This window comes from Chlamydomonas reinhardtii, chromosome 16 (genome assembly GCF_000002595.2).
Source record: "Chlamydomonas reinhardtii strain CC-503 cw92 mt+ chromosome 16, whole genome shotgun sequence".
Classification (NCBI taxonomy): Eukaryota; Viridiplantae; Chlorophyta; class Chlorophyceae; order Chlamydomonadales; family Chlamydomonadaceae; genus Chlamydomonas; species Chlamydomonas reinhardtii.
This window is the reverse complement of record NC_057019.1, coordinates 4,396,529-4,416,946: the sequence shown is the minus strand read 5'-3', so window position 1 is coordinate 4,416,946 and position 20,418 is coordinate 4,396,529. Positions and strand designations below refer to the sequence as shown.

The 20,418-nt window shown below is 63.6% G+C and overlaps 3 protein-coding genes across 3 annotated transcripts in view; all 3 read left to right on the top strand.

Annotated features, from left to right (window-relative positions):
• Nucleotides 1-3,253, top strand: part of CHLRE_16g671150v5 (uncharacterized protein) — a 6,035-nt gene extending 2,782 nt beyond the window's left edge. The window contains exons 6-9 of the mRNA XM_043071165.1: nucleotides 1,022-1,113; nucleotides 1,415-1,698; nucleotides 2,058-2,164; nucleotides 2,416-3,253. Coding sequence (XP_042915863.1) covers nucleotides 1,022-1,113; nucleotides 1,415-1,698; nucleotides 2,058-2,164; nucleotides 2,416-3,149 — 1,217 coding nt within the window. The 3' untranslated portion in view covers nucleotides 3,150-3,253. The remainder of the gene's footprint in view (nucleotides 1-1,021; nucleotides 1,114-1,414; nucleotides 1,699-2,057; nucleotides 2,165-2,415) is intronic.
• A 335-nt stretch (nucleotides 3,254-3,588) lies between these two features.
• On the top strand, nucleotides 3,589-9,792 carry CHLRE_16g671200v5 (uncharacterized protein). The gene is made up of 8 exons (XM_043071166.1): nucleotides 3,589-3,845; nucleotides 4,103-4,655; nucleotides 4,716-5,802; nucleotides 6,022-6,249; nucleotides 6,580-6,914; nucleotides 7,111-7,231; nucleotides 7,491-7,586; nucleotides 7,822-9,792. The coding sequence occupies exons 1-8, from the start codon at nucleotides 3,821-3,823 to the stop codon at nucleotides 8,323-8,325; spliced, it is 2,949 nt and encodes a 982-aa protein (XP_042915862.1). The 5' UTR covers nucleotides 3,589-3,820; the 3' UTR covers nucleotides 8,326-9,792.
• Nucleotides 9,793-9,978: 186 nt separating this feature from the next.
• On the top strand, nucleotides 9,979-20,394 carry CHLRE_16g671250v5 (uncharacterized protein). Its single transcript, XM_043071167.1, has 20 exons — nucleotides 9,979-10,209; nucleotides 10,342-10,379; nucleotides 10,716-10,774; nucleotides 11,185-11,290; nucleotides 11,808-11,878; nucleotides 12,397-12,477; nucleotides 12,792-12,879; nucleotides 13,163-13,244; nucleotides 13,459-13,539; nucleotides 13,852-13,933; nucleotides 14,131-14,212; nucleotides 14,587-14,679; nucleotides 15,040-15,096; nucleotides 15,452-15,486; nucleotides 15,801-15,870; nucleotides 16,395-16,524; nucleotides 16,737-16,804; nucleotides 17,062-17,139; nucleotides 17,705-18,331; nucleotides 18,498-20,394. The coding sequence occupies exons 1-20, from the start codon at nucleotides 10,158-10,160 to the stop codon at nucleotides 18,780-18,782; spliced, it is 2,265 nt and encodes a 754-aa protein (XP_042915861.1). The 5' UTR covers nucleotides 9,979-10,157; the 3' UTR covers nucleotides 18,783-20,394.
• Nucleotides 20,395-20,418: the final 24 nt, after the last annotated feature.

Below are 20,418 nucleotides of genomic sequence, written 5' to 3'. Positions count from 1 at the left end.
AGGTGTGTGTGTGTGTGTGTGTGTGTGTGTGTGTGTGTGCGCGCGAATGGGTGCTGTGTGGGGGGTTTCCCGGTGCGTGTAGCGGTGCCAACTGGAGCACGCGCGCGTCGCACCCGCACGTGACCCCTTCCGCACACACGCGTACGTGTGAGACTTGGCACACGCACACAAAACACACCACACACACACACACACACACACACACACACACACACACACACGCACACACACACACACACACAATCACGTAATATCCGTCGCGTTTCTGCATCACATGCACAGTCTTTGCGCTTATACTTCCTCGTGCTCTTCAAGCCAACGCACACGTGCCCGTGTGAGCTTGACACGCACCACCCAGTAGCTCATCCCGTCTGTTGTGTCGCACACGTCCCCCCGGAGCCCCGCCACGCAGCCCCTAGTCCCCCTCCCCATGCCAGCATGGGTCCGATTCCGTGGCCTACTTAGCGTTTGCGCGCGTCCATTCCCGTCGCGGCGGCCATAGCATTTATGTTCCTTTGCTTTTGCCTTTTGCCTCTCACCTCGCCCTCCCGTTTCTTGCTATGCATGGATGTCTGGACGTCACGCGGCGTGGGTTCCAATGCCACGCCGCAGGTGAGTACACGCCGGGGTATGTAGGAAAGCTATTAGGGCAGCGAGCGTCCGTAGATCGCGACTAGTCGCGCGTAGTAGTGTCGCCGTGCCGCCGCGAACTTAGGTCGTGTCAGGCTATGCAGCAGCTTTATATCAAACGGGAACACTACTTCGGAGGGTCTACGCGCTGGAGCTGGAGCTGGAGCTCGAGCTGGAGCCAGGAGCTGGTCGACATCGTCGGTAACGCTTCATGTTCCGCAAGATGGTCTACCGTCTACCACTTCCTTAACTAATCATGAATGTAACCCCCCCCCCCGACTGCCTACCGCCTACCATTCCAGTAGCCAATCATGAATGCAGCTGCCCCCTCCCACGAACACACACAAACACGGTGCGGTGCCGGCTGCTGTTGTGCACCGGTGCGGCGCAGGTGTTGCTGGCGGCGCCACACGGGCGGCGCTAACGCAGCACTTTGCCCGGCGCGGCAACGCGGCGGACGTGTCCGCCAAGGAGCAGTCGCAGGTGTGTGTGTGTGTGTGTGTGTGTGTGTGTGTGTGTGTGTGTGTGTGTGTGTGTGTGTGTGTGTGTGTGTGTGTGTGTGTGTGTTGGGGGCCATGGGCATGGGAGGAATGTGCTCGGGGGAGGCCTGGAGGCACAAGGGCCGCCGCAGCGCAGCTTGCGCACGTGCAGGTCGAGGCATGTGCAGTGGCGGCGGCTCATCACCGCTGCCGCTGTTCGCTGAGCCCGGCTGCTCCTGATTCCGCTTCTTCTGACCCTCCCTCACACACACCGGACCGCCGCCTCTCACCGTCGTCACCGCCAGGAGACCGCCACCACCATCATCGGCATGGTTCTGGGTATGGCCGTGACCCGCCTCCTGGCAACCGACCCACACGCCCACGACCCAGCCGGACCCGGCGGCAGTAGCACCCGCGACAGCGGCAGTAGCAGCGGCAGTAGCCGCGGCGGCGCGGTGTGGGCTGTGCTGGCGGCGTGGCTGGTGTTCGGTGTGCTGACGGCGCTGCACGTGTGGGCCAACGTGCGGGCCATGCGGAGCCTGGTGCTGCGGTCGCTCAACCAGCCGCGACTGGAGCTGCTGGTCACACGGTGGGAAGACCGGTTTGGGAGGGTGGGAGTGGTTGGGGCGGTTGGGGCGGTTGGGGCGGTGGGGTTTGGAGATGGAGCGGGTGGAGCGGTGGGGGCGGTTGGGGCGCTGGGGGCGGTGGAGGTGGAGCGGGTGGCGCGTGCGGTGGGGCGGTGGGGTGTGTGTTTTGAGCCCCAACTCCCGATTTGTCAATAGGGAGTCAAAGACATGGAGGCGCAGGACTGGACAAGTTATGGGGGCGGTGAGAGGGGGCCTGTCTTCCACCCCGTGTACGATGTGGGGGTGGGGCGGCGCGGCTTTTCAGCAGCTGGGCAGGAGTGACGCCACGGCGGCCGCCCCCCCCCACGCTGGGCGCTTGCAGGTACCTGCGAGGCCAGGACGGCGGCGGCGTGTTGAGCCCGCTGCAGGTGGCGGCTCGGGAGGACCTCACGCCGCCGCCCTTCCGACGGCTGTGGGACTGGGCGTCAGGTGCGGCGCAGCCATTTTGGCGGGTGACACGTCATGACCCTTCTAACACATATACACACACAATCTAGATATCCGTCAGTAACTCCGGCGATGGGGCGGGTCTCTTTCCGTTTCGTTGTTCAACAAACACACACTGACACACACACATATACTCTCTCGTTTCCCTTTGTGTCCGGCATCCGCTTACGCGCGCATCCGCACCGATGCACACGCACGTGCGCTCGTGGGCGCTGTGTGGCTCCCCGCTGCAGGCGCGGCCCGCCGGCAGACAGTGCAGCTGCACTTTGGCTGCCGATTGGCCGCCGCCGCGGCTGCCGCCTCCAGCCCCAGCGGCATCAGCCCCAGCGGCACCAGCCCCAGCGGCACCAGCGGCAGCGGCAGCGGCAGCCGCAGCGGCAGCGGCACCAGCGGCGCTGGAGGGCGGGGTGACGCAGGGGAGCAGCGGCTGCGCCGGGCGCTGGTGCGCGCCAGCCGCCGCCCCTACCTGCTGCTGCTCGCGTCCTCCGGTGGCGGCGGCTCCCCTGGTGGCGGCGGTGGCGGCAGGATGCACGTCCACGTGGTGTTGCACCGGCGGGCAACGGCGGCCGCGGCAGCAGCAGCAGCCGACACTGTTACAGCCGCCACGGCCGGGGGCGCTGATGCCGGGTCCAGGGATGGGCTGCTGCGGGCGTTTGTGCACGCGCATTGCCTGGCACACCAGCTGTCACTGCGGCAGCAGAAGCAGCTGGAGCAGCAGAAGCAGCAGATGGTGGTGGCGGGATCGGCGGCTGCAGCGGCCGAGGCGACGGCGGACGAGTGGATGGCGGCGCGGTACGGCGGCTTCTTGGCAGCGCTGGTGGCGGCGGGGTGGCACACGGATCGCATCACCTTGCCGCGGCCAGCGTGGACGGCGGAATGGGGGGAGGCGGCGGAGCCAGAGGCGGCGGTCGGGGAGGCGGCGGCGGGGGCAGATGGAGGCCGATTGAAGGGGCCGCACGAGGACTAGGTGTTCACTTGCTGGGGCTGTATGGGGGTAGAGCCGAGGAGGTGCGCGGTGCGGTCATACAGTGCGGTGCGGTGGACGTGGAGGTTTTGTAAGACCGCTTTCCTGTGGACCTATAATCATGCATTAATCATCATGCCAGGGCTAGTATCGCCCCTGCACCATCAACTTCAACGTGGCCGTCGCGTGTTGCTCACCCCGGACCCGCCCTCTCCGCTTTACGCCGCCGCGTGCCCCCCTCCCGTGCCTGTGCCTCCAGCAGCACCCAATGAGCTTGGATCTCATCAAACGAAGTACTGATCCCTCTGCAGTCCCCAAAAACAAAAGCCACGCTAAAACATCCCCGGGAAACCGTTGGATCCGGAAAGGACGTTAGGAGATGCCTAAAAAGATGCGCTTCGTATGCACAACACGACACTTGATACAACCTCAGGAGTTTTATATGTATAAAGCTGGCGGGAGTTGAAATTCTGCTGGGCACACAACCGGAAGTGAGAGAAGAGGCAAGCTGGAGGTGACTAGTCTTGCAACGCTTACTATACTTGAATTGGAAGTCTAGCTCCTATATTAAAACGAAAATATAGCTGCCTGTGAACGAAGCCTTCCTGGAATGGCTCCCTACGCGTGGGCGCGTTGACTATAAGCGGGCGAGCGAGTTGCTTTTGCGTGGACATATGTTCGCCAAGGCGTCTTTCTCTGGTGAGCGGCGACTTTGCCGCCCCAGGATATGCGACATCGATCAGGATGGGGTCCACGACCCAAGCGCTGGTTCCACGCCGAGGCCCAAGCAACGCAGGCCGCGTTTGGGTCTGAGCACAATTGAAAAAGCTCAGTCAAATGACAACAGCCCTCGTACAGGGGCGTGTGCCACCTCGCTGCTTAGGCGCTGCCTTGTCGACATCTCGTGCCGACCGGCCTTTCGTGAAACCCTGGTTTGTTTTTGCACCCCCTCGCAGAGTTCATCGAGGCCGCGCTCGATGCCGGAGATGACTTGGGAAATGGGGACCTTTCCCTGGACTCGGGGGGTGCTGCCATGCTCCTGGGCAGCTCCCCACCGATCCTGCTCCGGTCCTCCCTTGGCCCCGTCACGGTTTCACCGGCTGGCTCCATGCATGGACTGATGCAACCTGCATTTGGCGGCTTCTGCATAGACGGCAGCGGCAACAACCTGTCTTTCTCGCAGTATCCGCAGCAGCCGATGCAGCAGCAGCAGCAGCAGCAGCAGCAGCAGCAGCAACAACAACAGCCGAGCTCTGTCATTGGCAGCGGTGGCGCATTCGCGCAACGCGCACAGCAGCAACAACAACAGCAGCAACAGCTGCAGCAGCTGCAGCAGCTTAACATGCAGCAGGCGCAGATGCAGGCGCATTTTAGCGGGATGGTGCCGGTGGCGGTGTCGGCGCATGCATCAGCAACAGGCGGAGGGCAAGCAATGGGAGTAGGACCCGGTGGCCCCCAACAGCAGCTACAGCCACCGCCGCAAGGAAGCCTGCAGCAGGGTTTCCCATGGTCCGTTCAGGGGCTGTTATCACGGGCCTCAGACGCGATGGGCACGCGGGCCTCCTACAGCGGCCTCGCCGCGCCGTCGCCGCCGCCGCCGGCGCCCTCGCCTGCGGCGGCGTGCACACCCATGGACACGACAGGAACGACGTCCGCCTCGGCAGCTGCAGCCGCAGCATCCCCGGGGCTACCTCCCGGCCGCACCAGCACCGCCGGCACCGGAGCTGGAGGCGCAGGCGGAGACGCGGTTGGGAGCAGCGGCAGCGCGGCTGCCGGCGGCGGCGGCGGCTCCAACTCCAGCAGCCTGGCGCCGTCGCTGCCGCCCGGGGGCGGTGGCGGCGGCAGCAGAGCCTCCACACTGTCGCTGTCGCTTCCTGCCCAGATGCAGGCGCAGATGCAGCAGCTGCAGGCCCTGCAGGCCCAGGTGCAGGCGCAGCAGCTGCAGCTGCAGCAGCAGCTGGCGACGCAGCAGGCGCAGCTGCAGCGGCACCTGCCGATGTCCACGCTGGCCGGGGCCGCAGCAACCAACTCTGGAGGCGGCGCCGCCACCACCACCGCCACCAGCGCCGGGGCGACGCAGAAGCTGGCCGGAAGCTCCGCCAGTCTGTCGACGGAGCCGGCTCCCGGGACCAGCCCATTCCTGGTAGCAGGCGCGCTATCTGCTACAGCCGCGGCGACTACTGCTACTGCTGCTGCTGCCTCCGAGCTCGCGGTGCGTGTGATGGTGATGGACCCTATGGCGCCAGGGCCCGTGCCGGCCTCGGCAGCGGCATCGGGCGGCAGCAGCAGCGGCACGGCGGGGCTGCTACAGCCTGCCGCATATAGCGGGTGGCAGCAGCAACAGCAGCAACAGCAGCAGCAGCAACAGCCGAGTAACATGGGCGCCATGTCGCCGCCGCCGCCGCTGCCACTCTTGCCGCCGACGTCGCCGCCGCTGACGTCGCACAAGCACCCGCACCCGCCCGACCACGACGCGCACGGCATGGGTGCTGGCGGCGGCGGCGGTGGTGGTGGTGGTGGTGGTGGTGGTGGTGGCGGTGGCGGCGGTGGTGGCGGTGGCGGCGGCTACAGTGCGGCTCAGCCGGTGCCCAAGAAGCGGACTAGCTACACATCGGAGTACTCAGGCTTCAACGGCACGCCGTTAGCATCGCCGCGGGTACGTCCAGCCACTGTGCACTGTTGCGGCCGCTCTGCTCGGAAGGTGCCGTACGAATGTCTTTTCGACTCTTGGCGCCGCGGCGTGCGCTTTGATTGGGTAACGCAACCGCGCGGCAGCGGCCGTGCCAACCTGCGCACGTTTGCATTGCTTGCATGCGTCGCCGCTAACTCCTTTGGCCCCGCACCGTGCGCTTACTTGGTTTCTTAACTGCCGCAGGGAGGCTTGAGTCCGAGCTCGAGTGCGCTCGCGGGGCAGCTGTCTTTGCACGAAGGCAACTCGACAGGCGCCGGCGGCGCCGCCATTGCCACGGCGGCGGCGGCCTTGGCGGCGGCGAGCGCGGGTCCGAACGTGGGGTCCTTCGGGGCCCTGGGTGCAGGCACGCCGGTGTCGTACTCGCCACAGCTGTCGCCGCAGCTGTCGTCACAGCTGTACCAGTCGGCAGAGGTGCGGGCGGGGCGAGTCGTCCGGGCAGTGATGACTGAGGGGCTCGTTTGCAGCGCGCGGGTGCGGCGTGCGGCGGAACGTAGCCAGGAGGAGGAGGAGAAGGAGGAGGAGAAGGCCGGTTGTTTTGTTATCCTGCATACAAGCGGCGCGGCTCGGCTCCGCCGACCTACACTAGGACGGGCATCGTGGGCAGGCACGCGGCCCTGCATGTTGGAATGGCGACGCCCGCACTGCTCAGGCACTGGCGTTGCCTGACGGCCCGGCCCCTTGCATCCCCAACCCAGTTTCTCTCTCCCGCTGCCAACACGTACGCATGTACGTCCCATGCAGGGCCCCATGCTGTCGCAGCTGCTGCGCACCGCCACTAGCAGCAGCGGCCTCGCCGCCGTGCCGGGGGCGCCGCCGCCAGGTGGAGGTGGCCTGGCCGGCGGCGGGTCCTTGCTGCCCATGGCCAGCGGGCAGCTGCCGCCGCTGCCCGCCTTCATGCAGCAGCAACAGCAGCATTTCCAGCAGCAGCAACAGCAGCAGCAGCAGCAGCAGCAGCAGCTGCAGCCACTGGGGATGTCGTCTGCGCTGCTGCCGCTGGAGCTGCAGCAGGCCTACCACCCGCTCAACGCCGGCTACTACAACAGTGGCGGCGGCACGGGCGGCGACGGAAGCAACAGGTGGGGGTGTTGGTTGCGGGCGTCCAGGGGCGCAGTATGGCAACGACACGATGGCCTTCACGATTGTGCTGGGTCACGACGCTACACCCGGGTACGGCACGGCATGGAACGCCACGCACGTCTCGGGCCCCCGTTGACTAGCCCGCCCCCACTACCCCCACAATCTCGTGTTTTTCTGTGCACGTTGCGTTTGCAGTGATGGCATCGGTGGCGAGCGCAGCAGCAGCCGCCTGCACCACCTGCACCACCCACACAGCCAACAGGTCACCAGGGACAAGAACCGGGAGGCCCAGCGGCGCTACCGGGAGCGGCAGCGGGTGAGTTGTGTGTTGCTTGGCGTGTGCTTCCCTGTCCTCTGTATCAACCCCCTCCCCAGTGCATCCTGTACCTCTTTTCGAACCACGTTTTCAACGCCCCACGTACACACACGTTTTGCCCCGCTGGCCCGCGCCACTCATCGTATATTTGCGTCGCCTGCCCGCCCAAGTGCTACTGCCTGCTCCTGCCTGCACCTGCCTCGCCTGCTCACCTGCCTGTGCTACTGCTTACGTGCCACTGCTACTGCTACTGCTTCAGGGCGCGCTGGCCACGCTCCAGGCCAAGACGGAGGAGCAGGCGCGCGTCATCGAGGGCCTCACGCGGGAGAAGAAGATGGTGGAGCAGCATAACCGGGTGCGTGGCGCTGCGTGTGTGTCTGTGTGTGTGCGCCTGTGTGTCAGGGGAGCACAAGAGGAAGGGGTCGACGTTGAGCATACGCATGTGTGTTGTACAAACAACAAACGAAGCCCGCGCATGCGCGCTCGTGTGTGTGTGTGTGTGTGTGTGTGTGTGCGAGCGCGTGCCTGTGTTGTGTGTCACGTGTTTGTTGTTCATGTCGCATGTCGGTTTGTGTGCTGCTGCGCCGCAGATGCTGCTGGAGCGGGTGTGGAAGCTGGAAGGGCTGGTGGAGACGTTGCAGCGGTCCGCGATCGGCGGCGGCGGCGGAGGCGGTGGAAGAGGCGGCGCCGGCAGCATGGATGGCGGCCCCGGCAGTGCCGGGTCGCTTCCACCGCACCAGCAACAGCACCACCAGCAGCACCAGCAACATCAACAGCAACATCAACACCTGCAAGCGGGCGCGGGGCCCCACGGCGGGGCCGGTGGGGGCGATGACGGCGCCGCTGCCGCTGCCGCTGCGGCGGCTGCGGCAGATATGCAGCAAGGGGGTGGTGCTGCTGGCGGCATGGGCGGGTTGGCTGTGCCCATGTCCACATCACCCACGCAGCAGCATCATCAGCAGCAGCAGGACTTGCAACAGGCGTGGCAGCAACAGCAGCAACAAGAGCAGCAGCAGCAACAGCAGGTAGCCTGGAAGCAGGAGCCTGCGTTTTCAGCCGGCTCGGGCGTTGACAGCATGGGGGTGGGTTCCTGAGGCGACGGCCCACCGCTGCCCCACCGCTGATGCAGCTGTTACTGCGGTTGCCGTGCCGGCCTAAAGCTCCCCAAACACCTGCCCTAGTGGGTTGCGCCATCATCAAGATTGCAACTGCAATAAGACTGTAGGCGCAACCTACGCCTAAAGACGTATTGATCAATTCCCTTTGAGGTTTGAGGTTAGAGATGAATGAGGGCCTCTGCGCGTCAGGTGCTGGGTCCCACAAAACCTTCAATCCCATGTATATGTGTATTTGGTGCGTTGGTGTCTTGCGCGCGCGGCAGGGCGGGTCCGCTGCTCTACACTCGGCGGGCACTTGATGGGAGTTCAGGGGAGTTGCGGCGAGTTTGGCTCTGGTAGGTAGTCATTTGTCTGTTGGCGCATGGCGAGCCGGATACCGCGCCCTGCCAGGCTGGCAATGGGGAGATGCGTGTGTAACTAGGTATGGAGATAACAACCGGACCATCACTCGGACCCTCAGTAGCGTGCATGCATGGATGTGCAGGTCTTTGCTTTTGTCTTTGAACTTTTGAAGCGGCGGATTTTAGGGTCTGGTGAGGCCACGTGGTTGCAGGGCCATGGCGGGTGTGCGGGTGTTAGGAGAGCTCAAGGAGGGTGACCAGCAGCGCGACCCTCCCTTGCGTGTTTGTGCACGTGTGCGTAAAGGGAAATCTGTGTGTGCTTGTGTGTTAAAGGGCCCAAGGCAGTGTATCGTATCGTGTGCCTGTGTGGTTGTGTGGGTGTGGGCAGGGCTCCTATCTTAATGTCTCCAGACATTAATTGGCCATTTTGGCCGTTTCCTAGACATTCCTCCCGGGGGCTAATGTCTGGGGCGAGACTTTGTTGGCCCGGGTTTGGGGCGGGTTTTGTCCGAATTCCTATGGAGAAGCCCCAAACCGCCATGTGCCCAGACAAAAGACGGCGGCCACCCGGCCGTTTTTGTCTGGAGCTAGACATTACCCCCAAAACAAGATACGACCCCTGGGTGTGGGTGTGCGTGCGCGTGGTTGCAGTGCGCGTCTACTGGGTTTATCAGTGGGTTTGGCGCAGGACTGCGTTACTGATGATACCAAATGTACCGTACTAGCCTCTCCTACGAACTGTACGACACATATTTTATGGTGTCTCGTCATTGGGTCCCTTTTAACGTGTGTGGACCGCGTGCGCTGAACTAGCTGAGCGCGTGTGTTTGCGTGCGGTCGCGCGTGCGTGGTACGCGTGGCTCATTTGATTATCGTGCCGTTAATGATCGCACAGCATGCTGCAGCAGCAGTTGTGTCACTATAAACGGGAAGCAGTAGCGCTGGGCTGCTTGTAATTTTGCTAGATTCAAGGCTAGAGTGTCGCGTGTGCCCAGTCGGAGCCATGAAGACTGCAGATCCGCGTATGCTGGGACGACACTCGAGCGGTCTGGCACTGGCACGAGTATTGATGATGATTCAGTAACTGTAATGATGCACTGGCAGCCTGCAGCGCAGCTGCGCAGAGCGAGCATCGGGGTGGGGAGCGGCGTCGCGGCGGCGGGGAGGCGGGGAGCGGCTGGAACTGGGCGACGGGCTGGAATGGGGACAGCCCAGATTCTCTGCACGTGGCCGCCTCCCGAATAACTTTGCCTTTCACTTTTCAATACAACTCTCGCCTGCAGATAACACTCTCGCATTCGTATTGCACTTCAGCACCCTGCCGCGGAAGTGGCGTTTATGCTCTTTGTATCGACTGCCTGCCAGACGCCAGCAATATGTCAGGAAACTGCAGTTGTTGATACTTTCATTATAGTAACTAATACAGCTTGCAGTTGGCTTTAAGCGTGGCGACGACCAGAAAACAGAATGGCGCAGCTGGAGGCACCACCGCCGGAGGCAGCACCGCCGGAGAGTGGAGGTAATTTAACTAAATGCTCACAGCTTGCGCACCGACAGGGCGCCACCAGGCGCATCGAACCCTAGAATGTGCGTCGAGTTTCGAGGTGCTCGAACTACACCGCGCGTCTGTGCTACTCTGCACATTTCATAGGCAAGGACCTATCGCTTTCGGAAGTCCTTCTCATCGAGGTGAGCGGCCGCAGTCGGCCGGTCCTGCGCGCCCTTTCGCTTCCTGCGGCCGTCTTGCCGTTTGTGCAGGTCTCCCCACCAGGTCTCCCCTTGCACTTGCCATCCAGGGCCACCCGGGGCCAGGCCTCGGCAGTCGCCGCTAGCTGCACAGACCCATGCTGCTGGGGGGGACATACACGACGCGTGATGCTGCATGCGCACATGTTTGACTGGGGCGGTGTGTGGCCGCACTCCGGCCTTGCTGTACCCGCTTTTCCACATGGACTGTATGTGACGCGCCTCGCACGGGTAACACGCTTCCACCCTGTGCTTCCCCTCACTTCCATCGGCTCACAGCTGAGTATCCTCATCGTTTCCTTTGTGGCCGGTCGTGCGCTGGAGAGGATCCGGTTCAAGTGAGCTGGGGCGTGTTGCGTGGCGTGACAGGGCGTGGCGTGGCAGGCCGGGGCGGGCCGCGGCGGAGGCGGGCCTACCCTCACCATGGGAGATTGGGCAGGGAGGTACGGCAAGTGCCGTACCCGCGCGGGGGAGGGGCTTTTCAAGGCCGGCTGACAGCCGGCGGCGTGGCGCACATGCGCGGACGCGCGAACACGTACAGACACACACACACACACACACACACACACACACACACACACACACACACACACACACACACACACACACACACACACACACACACACTTGCGCGGTGTTTTCCTTGTGCTCTTTAACACACTGCAAGGCAGTCGCAGCGTCCTAACCTTGCGTTCCGTACCCCGCCTTCCGCCTCACCGTGTCCCACTCCTCCTCCCCGGCCAACCAGGTGGATGGGAGAGGCGGGCGCGGCGCTGCTGCTTGGCCTGGTGGTGGGGCTGATCATGAAGGCGGGGGGCGTGGAGCACACCGTGGCACACGCGGTGGAGTTCAGGGTGAGAGCGGGGGGGAAAGGGGGAGGGGGTCAGGTGGAGGAGGGGGTTTGTAGATACCAGCCCAAACTAAACTGAACCCAATCCAAAAGAGCGAGGAGGAGAGCGTGGCCTATGCTAGCACAAGGGAGTGGCACTCGACAGTAGTCCCCACCAGGGGTGGGGGGTTGCAAGCACCAGCCCAAACTAAACCAAACCAAGCTAAAACGAGCGGAGCACAGGGGGTTTGCGGGGCGAGAGGCGGCGTGGCAGTGCGGCGTGTGGTGGCCCGGCGCTTGCACCCCGGCATTTCTCACCTGCTACGCTCGGGTTGAGGAGGGAAGGGTGGGTTGAGGGAGGTAGGGGTGGTATGGGCGGTATTCGGGGCTGCTGGCGCTGCAGGCGCGAGGGCGGGCAGCAGTGCCGCGAGAGACGATTCGTCAGCCCGTTGATGTGCTGCAGCTGCTACAGTCGTCGCCGCCGCCGCCGCTGCTGCAGCAGCTGCAAGGGCTTATGCTGTTGCCAACCGGCCTGCATGCAGGGCGACATATTCTTCTACGTGCTGCTGCCCACGATCATGTTCGACGCCGGGTACGGCCTGGACGCCAAAGTGTGAGTGGCGGCGGCGGCGGATTGGGGGAGGGAGTGCGGAGAGGGCGGGGAGTGGGTGTGCGGTCACGTGGTGGCGATGGCGGTGGTGGTGGCGGCGGCAGTGCTGGTGTTGGCAGAAGCGGGGATGCGGAGTTGAGGGCGGGATGACCTCTGCTGCTGTTGGGCGTGTGTGAGGGCGACAGTGAGCTGGCAGTTTGGCTGCCCGGCCGTTCGGCTGCCCGGCCGGATGTACTAGGGTCTCGAGGCGCGCACCAATCACCTGCGGGTGGGGGCAGTGGCGCAGCCACGTCACCATGAGCCTTTACCGTGTGTTTGTGAGCGCGTGGCATGCCTGCCAACGCACGCCGCTCCTGACCCTCCCCGGTCCTTCCTGGCCCCACCCCTCCCCTCACCCCTCCCTCCCGGGACTCTTGGGACTTGTGTGGCTCGGGCACATAGCCCTCCCCTCCCCTCCTTCCCAAGTCCACCACTTCTGATGAACTAACTACTCACGAATGTGCCCCCTCCTCCCCTTGCAGCTTCCTACGCAACGTGGGCAGTGTGTGCTCTTACGCCTTTCTTGGCACCACCATCTCCACCTTCGTGGTGGGACTCATCATGTGGGTGTGCGGGGGGCAGCAGCGTGTGCGTGTGTGTATGCCTATCTGGGAAAGCACAAGGGGAAGGCTTGAAACTGCGTGTGTATGCATGTACGGGCGTTGCGGAGGTGGCTGGTGTGGGTGGTGCGGGTGCGAACACAGGGTAACGCGCGTACGAGGGCATAGCGTGTTTGTTGAGCTGCCACTCGCGTCACGGAAACGTTTCCACTTTCGGAGGCTGGGACGGCCTCTCGGCTGTTGCTGGCGCCTGACGGTTTGCTCCGCGTGTTTGTTTGTTTGCCGTGGTCCCGCGTCGTGACCGATGGCGAGTGCAGGTGGGGCTTCGGGCGACAGGGCTGGTGCTACCAGATGACGCTGCTGGAGAACCTGACCTTTGGCGCGCTCATCAGCGCCACTGACCCGGTGGGTCAGGGTGGGCTGGGTGGGTAGGCTGGGTAGGGTGCGGGGCGTGGATGGGTGACGCAGCGCCCAAGAGGAGCGCGGTGGCAACGGGCAGCGCCACCGCTGCTGCAGCTGCGGCGCTTCAGCCGCCACGCCGGCCCACCCACTCATGTGTCTCCCACTGCTGCCCTGCTGCCACTGCCCTCGTCTCCCCTCCCCTTGCCCCTCCTGCCTCCGTGCCGCTGTGCCTCTGCACCTCTGCGCCACTGGTGGCCTCGCTCCCTGCCGCCCCCGCCGCACGCAGGTGACGGTGCTGGCTGTGTTCCAGCGGCTTGGCGCGCAGCCCGACCTGTACATCAACGTGTTCGGGGAGTCGGTGCTGAACGGTGCGTGTGTTTTTTAAGCATGGCGTGTGTATACCGTATATTTGTGTTCGTGTCATGAGGCTGCTGTGCCGGCCGCCCTTCCCACATGCCCTGGCCCCGCCGCTCGCAACCTTGGTGGCCGCCTGCCTGCATCCCTCCACGCGCCTCGACACACACCCACACACACCCACTGCCCGCCACACCCCTCCACGCCGCTCCACACACACGCACACAGACGCTGTGGGGCTGGTGCTGTTCCAGGTGATCACCAAGTTCCTGGAGGGCAAGGCCGTGACCGGGCCCAACGTCATGGCGGGTGCGGGGGACGTGTGTGTGTGTGTGTGTGTGTGTGTGTGTGTGTGTGTGTGTGTGTGTGTGTGTGTGTGTGTGTGTGTGTGTGTGTGTGTGTGTGTGTGTGTGTGTAAAACCAACAAAACAAAGCCCGCCCAGATGGAGTGTGGGTGTCTGGGTGTGGCGTGGGGGAGAAAACGAACACTTGACATGCACACATAGGCACACATACAAGCTCACGTACAGGTAGTCAGGTTCAGCACACCCGTGCACGCGCACACACATACACACCAACAATGTACTGTTTGGTGCTGCTCTACACGCGTACGGTACACAGGCATTGGTCTTTTCATTGGCATCTTCGCCGCCTCGGTCGCCATCGGCCTGGCGGTGGGCTTCCTGGCCTCACTCATTTTCAGGTGACTGAGCGAGAGAGGTTGCGCTTGTCAGAATGGGTACGTGTGTGTAGGTGTGCGTGTGCTCCACTCGCACCCGAGACACACACACACACACACCATCGCATACACTGTCTTTGCGTAACGTTTTCCTTGTGCTCTTAACACACACACACACACACCCCTCAAATCCACTTCCACCACCCCCACAACCTTCCTAGGTCCCGGTTCTTCTATTCGGGGGCGGTGCACGACCCCGTCACGGGCAAGGAGTTGGCGCCGGCGGGGAACAGCGTGTTCGAGGTACGTGCGTGGCGGTACGGTGGGGCGGTAGTACGGCAGCGTGGGCCTGTGGTGCCGCGCAGCTCAGCAAAACCCCTGCTTCCCTGACCCCCTCCCCGACCGCCTTGCACGCGCTCTCCTCCACACGCGCGTCGTCTTCGGCGCCTGCCTGCATCTCGTGCGGTCCCTGCCTGCCTGCCTGCCTGCCTGCCTGCCTGCCTGCCTGCCTGCCTGCCTGCCTGCCCAGGCTGTCTGCCTGCCGGCCCAGGCTGCTGCTGCCGTTCGTCAGCCCTGCGCTTTGCTTACACACATGTATGCACACACAAATACACACGCCCACACGTATGTGCACACACTAACACACATCACACACACACACAAACCCACATGCGCAGGTGGGTGTGGCCGTCACGTTCGCCTACGGCGCCTACCTGGTGGCCGACGTGGCGCACTGCAGCGGCATCGTGGCGGTGGTCACAAACGGCATGGTGAGGGGGCGTGTGTGTGTGTGTGTGTGTGTGTGTGTGTGTGTGTGTGTGTGTTAGCAACGCAAAACGAGTGTGTGTGTGTGTGTGTGTGTGTGTGTATGCGTGTGGTTGAAGGGCGTGTATGGTGCGGGCTTGGGTAGGGTGGCGCCAGGGGCGGCGAGTGCGCGGGTGGTGGTGGGCTGGGCTTGGGTCACTTCTCAGTTCAGGACCGGCGCGGGACTTGACACGAACGGACTCAAAACCCATCCGGCTGACACCCACCTCACACATCACACCAGTGACACCACCCCTGTGCCAGCACCCCCTCGCCCACTTGTGATTTAACCACTCCGCTCTCAACATGAACGGCCAACCCGCCAGGTCATGAATCTGTACGTGCGCCCCAACCTGAGTCACGAGGCAGAGGTCAAGATCGAGGTAGGGCGCCGGGGGCTTGTGGTCGTGGTGGTCGTGGTGGTGGTGGTGGGGCTCGTGGTGCAATTACCGCAGTCGCAAGTCCGGGGCGGGGCGGGGGTGGGAGGTAGCCATCCATGGAAGCCAGGAGTGACCCATGCATACTTGAAGGGGGAGGGCTCGAGTTCAGCGTCACAGGGGGAAAGGCGGAGGAGGTCGCAGTGGCGGTGGCCAAGGGAAGCATGAACAGATGCAGCCGAGAAGAGTGACGCTCAAGGGACACTGCCACCCCGCCGCCGTGCGCCCTCCTGCGCCCTGCTGATCCCTCCCTCCTTCCCCGCCTTCCTCCCTCCCTACCTGCCACCCCTCCCGCCTGCAGTACCTGTTCAAAGTGCTGGCCGCCCTGTTTGAGCTGTGAGTGGGCGGTTGCTGGCAGTTGCTGGTGGTCGCTGGCGGTTGCTGGCGGTTGCAGGCGTCTGGTTGTGTGGTTGTGTTGATGTGCTGACGTGTGGTGGGGTCATGTGTTGGTGCCAGGCGGCGCCCCGGGCCGTGCTTGTCATTGACACTATGCTTCCCAGCCGTACCCACACACCTACACACCCTTTCCCCTTGTACTTTGCAAACACCGCGCTTGTCGGTTCTCTAATGCACCTACACACACACACACACTTCGGGCTTCGTTTTGTTTGTTTTTAAACACAAACACACGCGCGCGCACCCGCCCTCAGGTTCGTGTTCTGCTACATCGGCACCACGCTGTTCCTTGGGCCCCAGCACTACAACGTGTGGAGCTATGCGGTGGGCGCAGTTGCAGATGCGCGGTTGGCGGGCAGTGTGGATGCGGGCAGTGTGGGTGCAGGCGCAGATGTGGACAGTGTGGATGAGGGCAGTGTGGGTGAGGGCAGTGTGGATGTGGGCAGTGTGGGTGCGGGCAGTGTGTATGAGGGCAGGGCGGCGACTGTGTACTCTGCCGGCGCGCATTGCTCCAGCTGGGGTGCGGGGCTCCTCCACCGCTGTCGCGTCGGTACCCCGCAGCGGTGACTGCTGCACCCGGTCCTGGCCGCCCCGGGCCTGGCCCCCCCGGCTGCCGCCTCCCACGCATCCGCCCCCCACAACCGCTCCGCACTCTGGGCTGGGTTCACTCTCGGCTTGCTTCGGGTCACGGATTGAGCTACCCCCGCCCACCCTCTGCCCTCCTCTGCCCCCGCGTCCGTCTCCTCCGCCCCCACCCTTGCCCTCCTCCACCTCCGCCTCCTCCCACCCTTGCCCTCCCCACTCCCCCTTGCCCTCCTCGTCCTCCTCCCTCCGCCCCCTGGCTGCAGGCGCTGTGCCTCATCGCGCTGGCCGCCTCCCGCGCCGCCAACATCTACCCCCTGTCACTGCTGGTGAACTGCCTGCGGCCCATTGAGCGGCGCATCACGCAGAAGGAGCAGTTCATGATGTGGTGGAGCGGTGCGTGCTGGGGGGGGAGGGAGGAGGGGGATGTGGGGTGGGGTGTGGCGGGCTGTGCTGGCAGTGCTGGGTTGTTGCTGGACTGGAGAATGGAGATGTGGTGCTTGGGCCCTGCCCGTTTGTTCATCACGCGCTCATTGCCGCACATAACACACATACAAACACACACACATACACACATACACACACGCACCCAACATGCACACGCACAGGCCTGCGCGGCGCCATGGCATTTGCGCTGGCGGTGGAGGCGGCGGACAGCTACGGCGACGCGGGAGAGGTGCGTCTGTGTGTGTGTGTGTGTGTGGGGGGGGGGTTATGCCCGAGCGTAAAAAGTCCCAAGAGTCAAGGAATCGTGGGGGCGTGCGTGCGTGCACGGTGGCTGGGGGAACTTGAGGCATTGCTGGCAGGCGCCTGGCCGCCGCTGCGCATGTACCTGTGACACTCGACTGAACACTGTGCCAAACACAACACACACACATGCACACCTTGCCAAACTTAACACACACACACACACACATGCACACCGACGTGCAGGTCATGAAGACGGTGACGTTCTACATCATCTTCATCACCGTGTTGTGGAACGGCGGCTCGGCGTCCTACTTGCTGGAGGTGAGCGAGTGGTCGTGCGTGTGTGTGCGAGTGAGTGTGTGTGTGTGTGTGTGTGTGTGTGTGTGTGTGTGTGTGACTGTGTGTGTGACTGTGTGTTGAAAAAAACAACAAAACGAAGCCCGCCCAGACGGCGCGCCGGAGTTACTTACTGACTGTGTGTATGTGTGTGTGTGTGTGTGTGTGTGTGTGTGTGTGTGTGTGTGTATGTGTGTGTGTGTGTGTGTGACTGTGTGTTGAAAAAAACAACAAAACGAAGCCCGCCCAGACGGCGCGCCGGAGTTACTTACTGACTGTGTGTATGTGTGTGTGTGTGTGTGTGTGAGTGTGTGTATGTGTGTGTGTGTGTGTGTGTGTGTGATAGAGAGAGAGCGCAGGGAAAAGTGCCACGACTGTGTATGCGATGCAGTCGTGCAGTGAGTCCCCAGGGAGTGGGGGGGGGTAAAGGCTGTCTGATTTCACCCACATCCCCGTATCCGGAACGGACGCCATGTCAGTTACCGTATGGAGGAACACGCGCGAGGTCTAGAACAACACTTCCTGCCCCGATGCTTTCCAACGCCCACAGGTGCTGCGGCTGCGCGCCACAGACCCGCTGCCCAACAAGTACGGCCGCGCCCTGGCCGCCAAGCACGAGGCCGACGTGGCGGCCAGCCGCGCCGTCGCCGACCTGCAGCGAGCCTCAGCAGCACTGGAGCGCAAGGCCCGCCAGCAGGCGCAGCAGGCGGAGGAGCGGCGCGGCGGGGGGATCGGCGGCGGCGGCGCTGAGATCGGCAGCGGGATCGGCGAGTGGGAGGAGCAGACCGGCGGCTGCGGTGGCGGCAGCGGGAATGGGTACGGCAGGAGCGGGAGCGGCAGCGGGAGCGGGGACGGCCCGGCGGCGCCGCCGGCTGCTATTGTGGCGGCTGCGGCGCCGGCTGGACCGGAGTCCAGCGCGCCGGCGGCGCCGGCCATGGTGGCGGCGGCGCCGCCGCCTGCTGCGGTGGAGGTGGAGCTGGCGGACGGCCCGCCGACGCGCGCCCGCTGGGCCGTACCCGGCGGTGACGGCGGCGGCGGCGGCGGCTCGTTCAGCGGCGGCGGTGGCGGTGGTAGTAGCATGCGGCGGACTGGCTCGGTGCTACAGCGGCTGCGGACGATGAACAACGGGCACCGAATCGTCGGCGGGTTTGAGCGCATGCACACCAAACTGGCGAAGGTGAGAGGAGGATGTCAATGACTGCCATGTTAGGCCGCGTGGCCGGAACCCCCAACCACAACCCGCGCACAATGCCCCGCAACGCCTGTGTCCCGTTCTTTCACTGCCACCCACTGCCCTCCATTGCCCTCCACTGCCACCCACTGCCCGCCGCTGCCCTTCGCAGCTGCTAGTGCACCCGCACGCGCACTCGCAACACGGGGCTGCCTCGCCCAGCGCACACACCCCAGCGGGGCCGCCCACCGCCGCCGCCGCCATGGCCGTCGGAGCGGGGAGAGCAACCGTCAGCCTGGCTGGGGGCGCTGGCAGTAGCACGGCACCCGAGGCGGCAGTAGCGCCAGCTCCGGCGCCGGCGCCCGCGGCTGTGCAAACGCCGTCGCCGGCGGCGGCGCAGCAGCCGGCATTGCTGCCGGCGGTGCCTGAGCACAGGTCCCCATCGCAGGAAAATTAGGAATATCGGATGCAGAGATGAGCTCGTTTAACTGCTTACAAACGTTGCGGTGTGCTCAGGTGATGCTTTACAGCGAGGCGGGGGGAGGGGGGTTAGCCGTGCATGCAAGTCGGGGCGGCGGCTGGTAGGGCCGCTCGTGTGCGGCGGTGGCGGTGGCGGGCATCGAAGATGCGGGCCGTAACCGCCCTCTAGCCCGTGCGTGAGGGCACACGGCAATAGCTTGTGTGTCTGTTGGGGCCTCCAGTCTCTCTCTTTTTGTGGCGGCAAGTGTTATCGACGTCACTAGCGAGGTGGCGGCGTGACTCTGGCGGTGATCCAGCTGTCGCGCAAAGCCCTGGTCAATACACAGTCGCACCGCCCTGACAGGACGGCACAGGCGTAGCGGCGCCAGGTGTGGTGGTGATTTATTGCGGTTTGGTCTGTTGTCTTGGCTTGGGCGCAGCCCACCTTTCCCTTGCCACGGCTTCCCTGAGGCCGATGCATGTATGGAGGGCAGGTTGGGGCAAGACTGCGACTGTGCATTGAAACGCCATGCAGTTGATAATGATAATGGTAAGCTGCGTGCCGTATTTTGGTATTCAGAGTTGCGCTTGCTGTGCGGCGGCTTTATTTTGCACTTGCGCTGCTTGATGCGCACCGGTATGCTTGGTCAGTATCAGCACTGCGGGTACTGTGTCGTGTACGAAGCACCCATGTAAGTTAGCTCAAGGCGTGGGGCGGGCACTGAGAGCCCGCCTGGCTGGTTGCTGCAGGTCGCTGCTTGGGCAAGTCTGAAGGTCATGTGTACGGCGTGTGGTGACCGTCGGGCGCGGCTGAGCTAGGGTGATAGATGGTGCGGTCGCCACAACACACGCACACACTGTTGCACATACGGCACGGACTGGATTGCGCATGACAATCACTGCGGTTGCTTGCAAGACAACAGGGCAGCAGGGGAGTTGCCGGGGGGCTCTGAATATCTTGCTAGCCTGGAGCACTCGGCGGCGTCTTGCATTTGCATTCACACTAGCTTACATTTCTATGTTCAGGGGCCGCCTGAAAGCGTTGTGAGGGCGTAGTCCCGTACCGGTAGTGTGCAGCGTGTTCCCATACCCTAACATCTAACAATCAAGTTGAGACGTCACGGCATGAGCGCGCGGCTGGTTGAGCACTGGAGTTACTGTATCGACGAGTCACTGGCTTCGCCTTGCTTGCTGGCGGGCTGTGACCGGGACGACCGGTTGGGGCCCGCATCGGATGGGGAGGACGACGGAGCACGATGGTCCCAACATCGACGTCGTTCACCATGATATTGTGTGTGAAGTTGCCAGTGAAAACTTGCTTAAGCGTTCATATGTACAAATGATAGCCCTTACCTGTTCTTACGGCTGACAGTGGTTGGGCTCGTAACCCGCGAGCATACTTTCCCACCCGAGGACGGGTCGATGAAGGATGACCACCATAAATATTGCACGCATGGTCCAGGCGCTGCCTGCCTTGGCGCTGTACTTGGTCTTCGCACCGGTCATGAACGCAGTCTCCCTCCCGCGGGAAGAACGCGGGTGGAAGTATGTAGGGGCCTCCCTGAATAGTAGCGCCCTGCACTTCTTCCTGCGTGATAGGTAAGTCCTGGGCAGGCGGACAGACGTTCGCGACC

Coding starts and splice junctions, on each gene's coding strand:
- CHLRE_16g671200v5 (XM_043071166.1), top strand. CDS start 3,821: ATGTTCGCCAAGGCGTCTTTCTCTG. Junction 3,846..4,102: donor CGCCAAGGCGTCTTTCTCTG/GTGAGCGGCGAC, acceptor ACCCCCTCGCAG/AGTTCATCGAGGCCGCGCTC. Junction 7,587..7,821: donor TGGTGGAGCAGCATAACCGG/GTGCGTGGCGCT, acceptor GCTGCGCCGCAG/ATGCTGCTGGAGCGGGTGTG.
- CHLRE_16g671250v5 (XM_043071167.1), top strand. CDS start 10,158: ATGGCGCAGCTGGAGGCACCACCGCCGGAGGCAGCACCGCCGGAGAGT. Junction 11,879..12,396: donor TACGGCCTGGACGCCAAAGT/GTGAGTGGCGGC, acceptor CTCCCCTTGCAG/CTTCCTACGCAACGTGGGCA. Junction 16,805..17,061: donor GCTACGGCGACGCGGGAGAG/GTGCGTCTGTGT, acceptor ACCGACGTGCAG/GTCATGAAGACGGTGACGTT.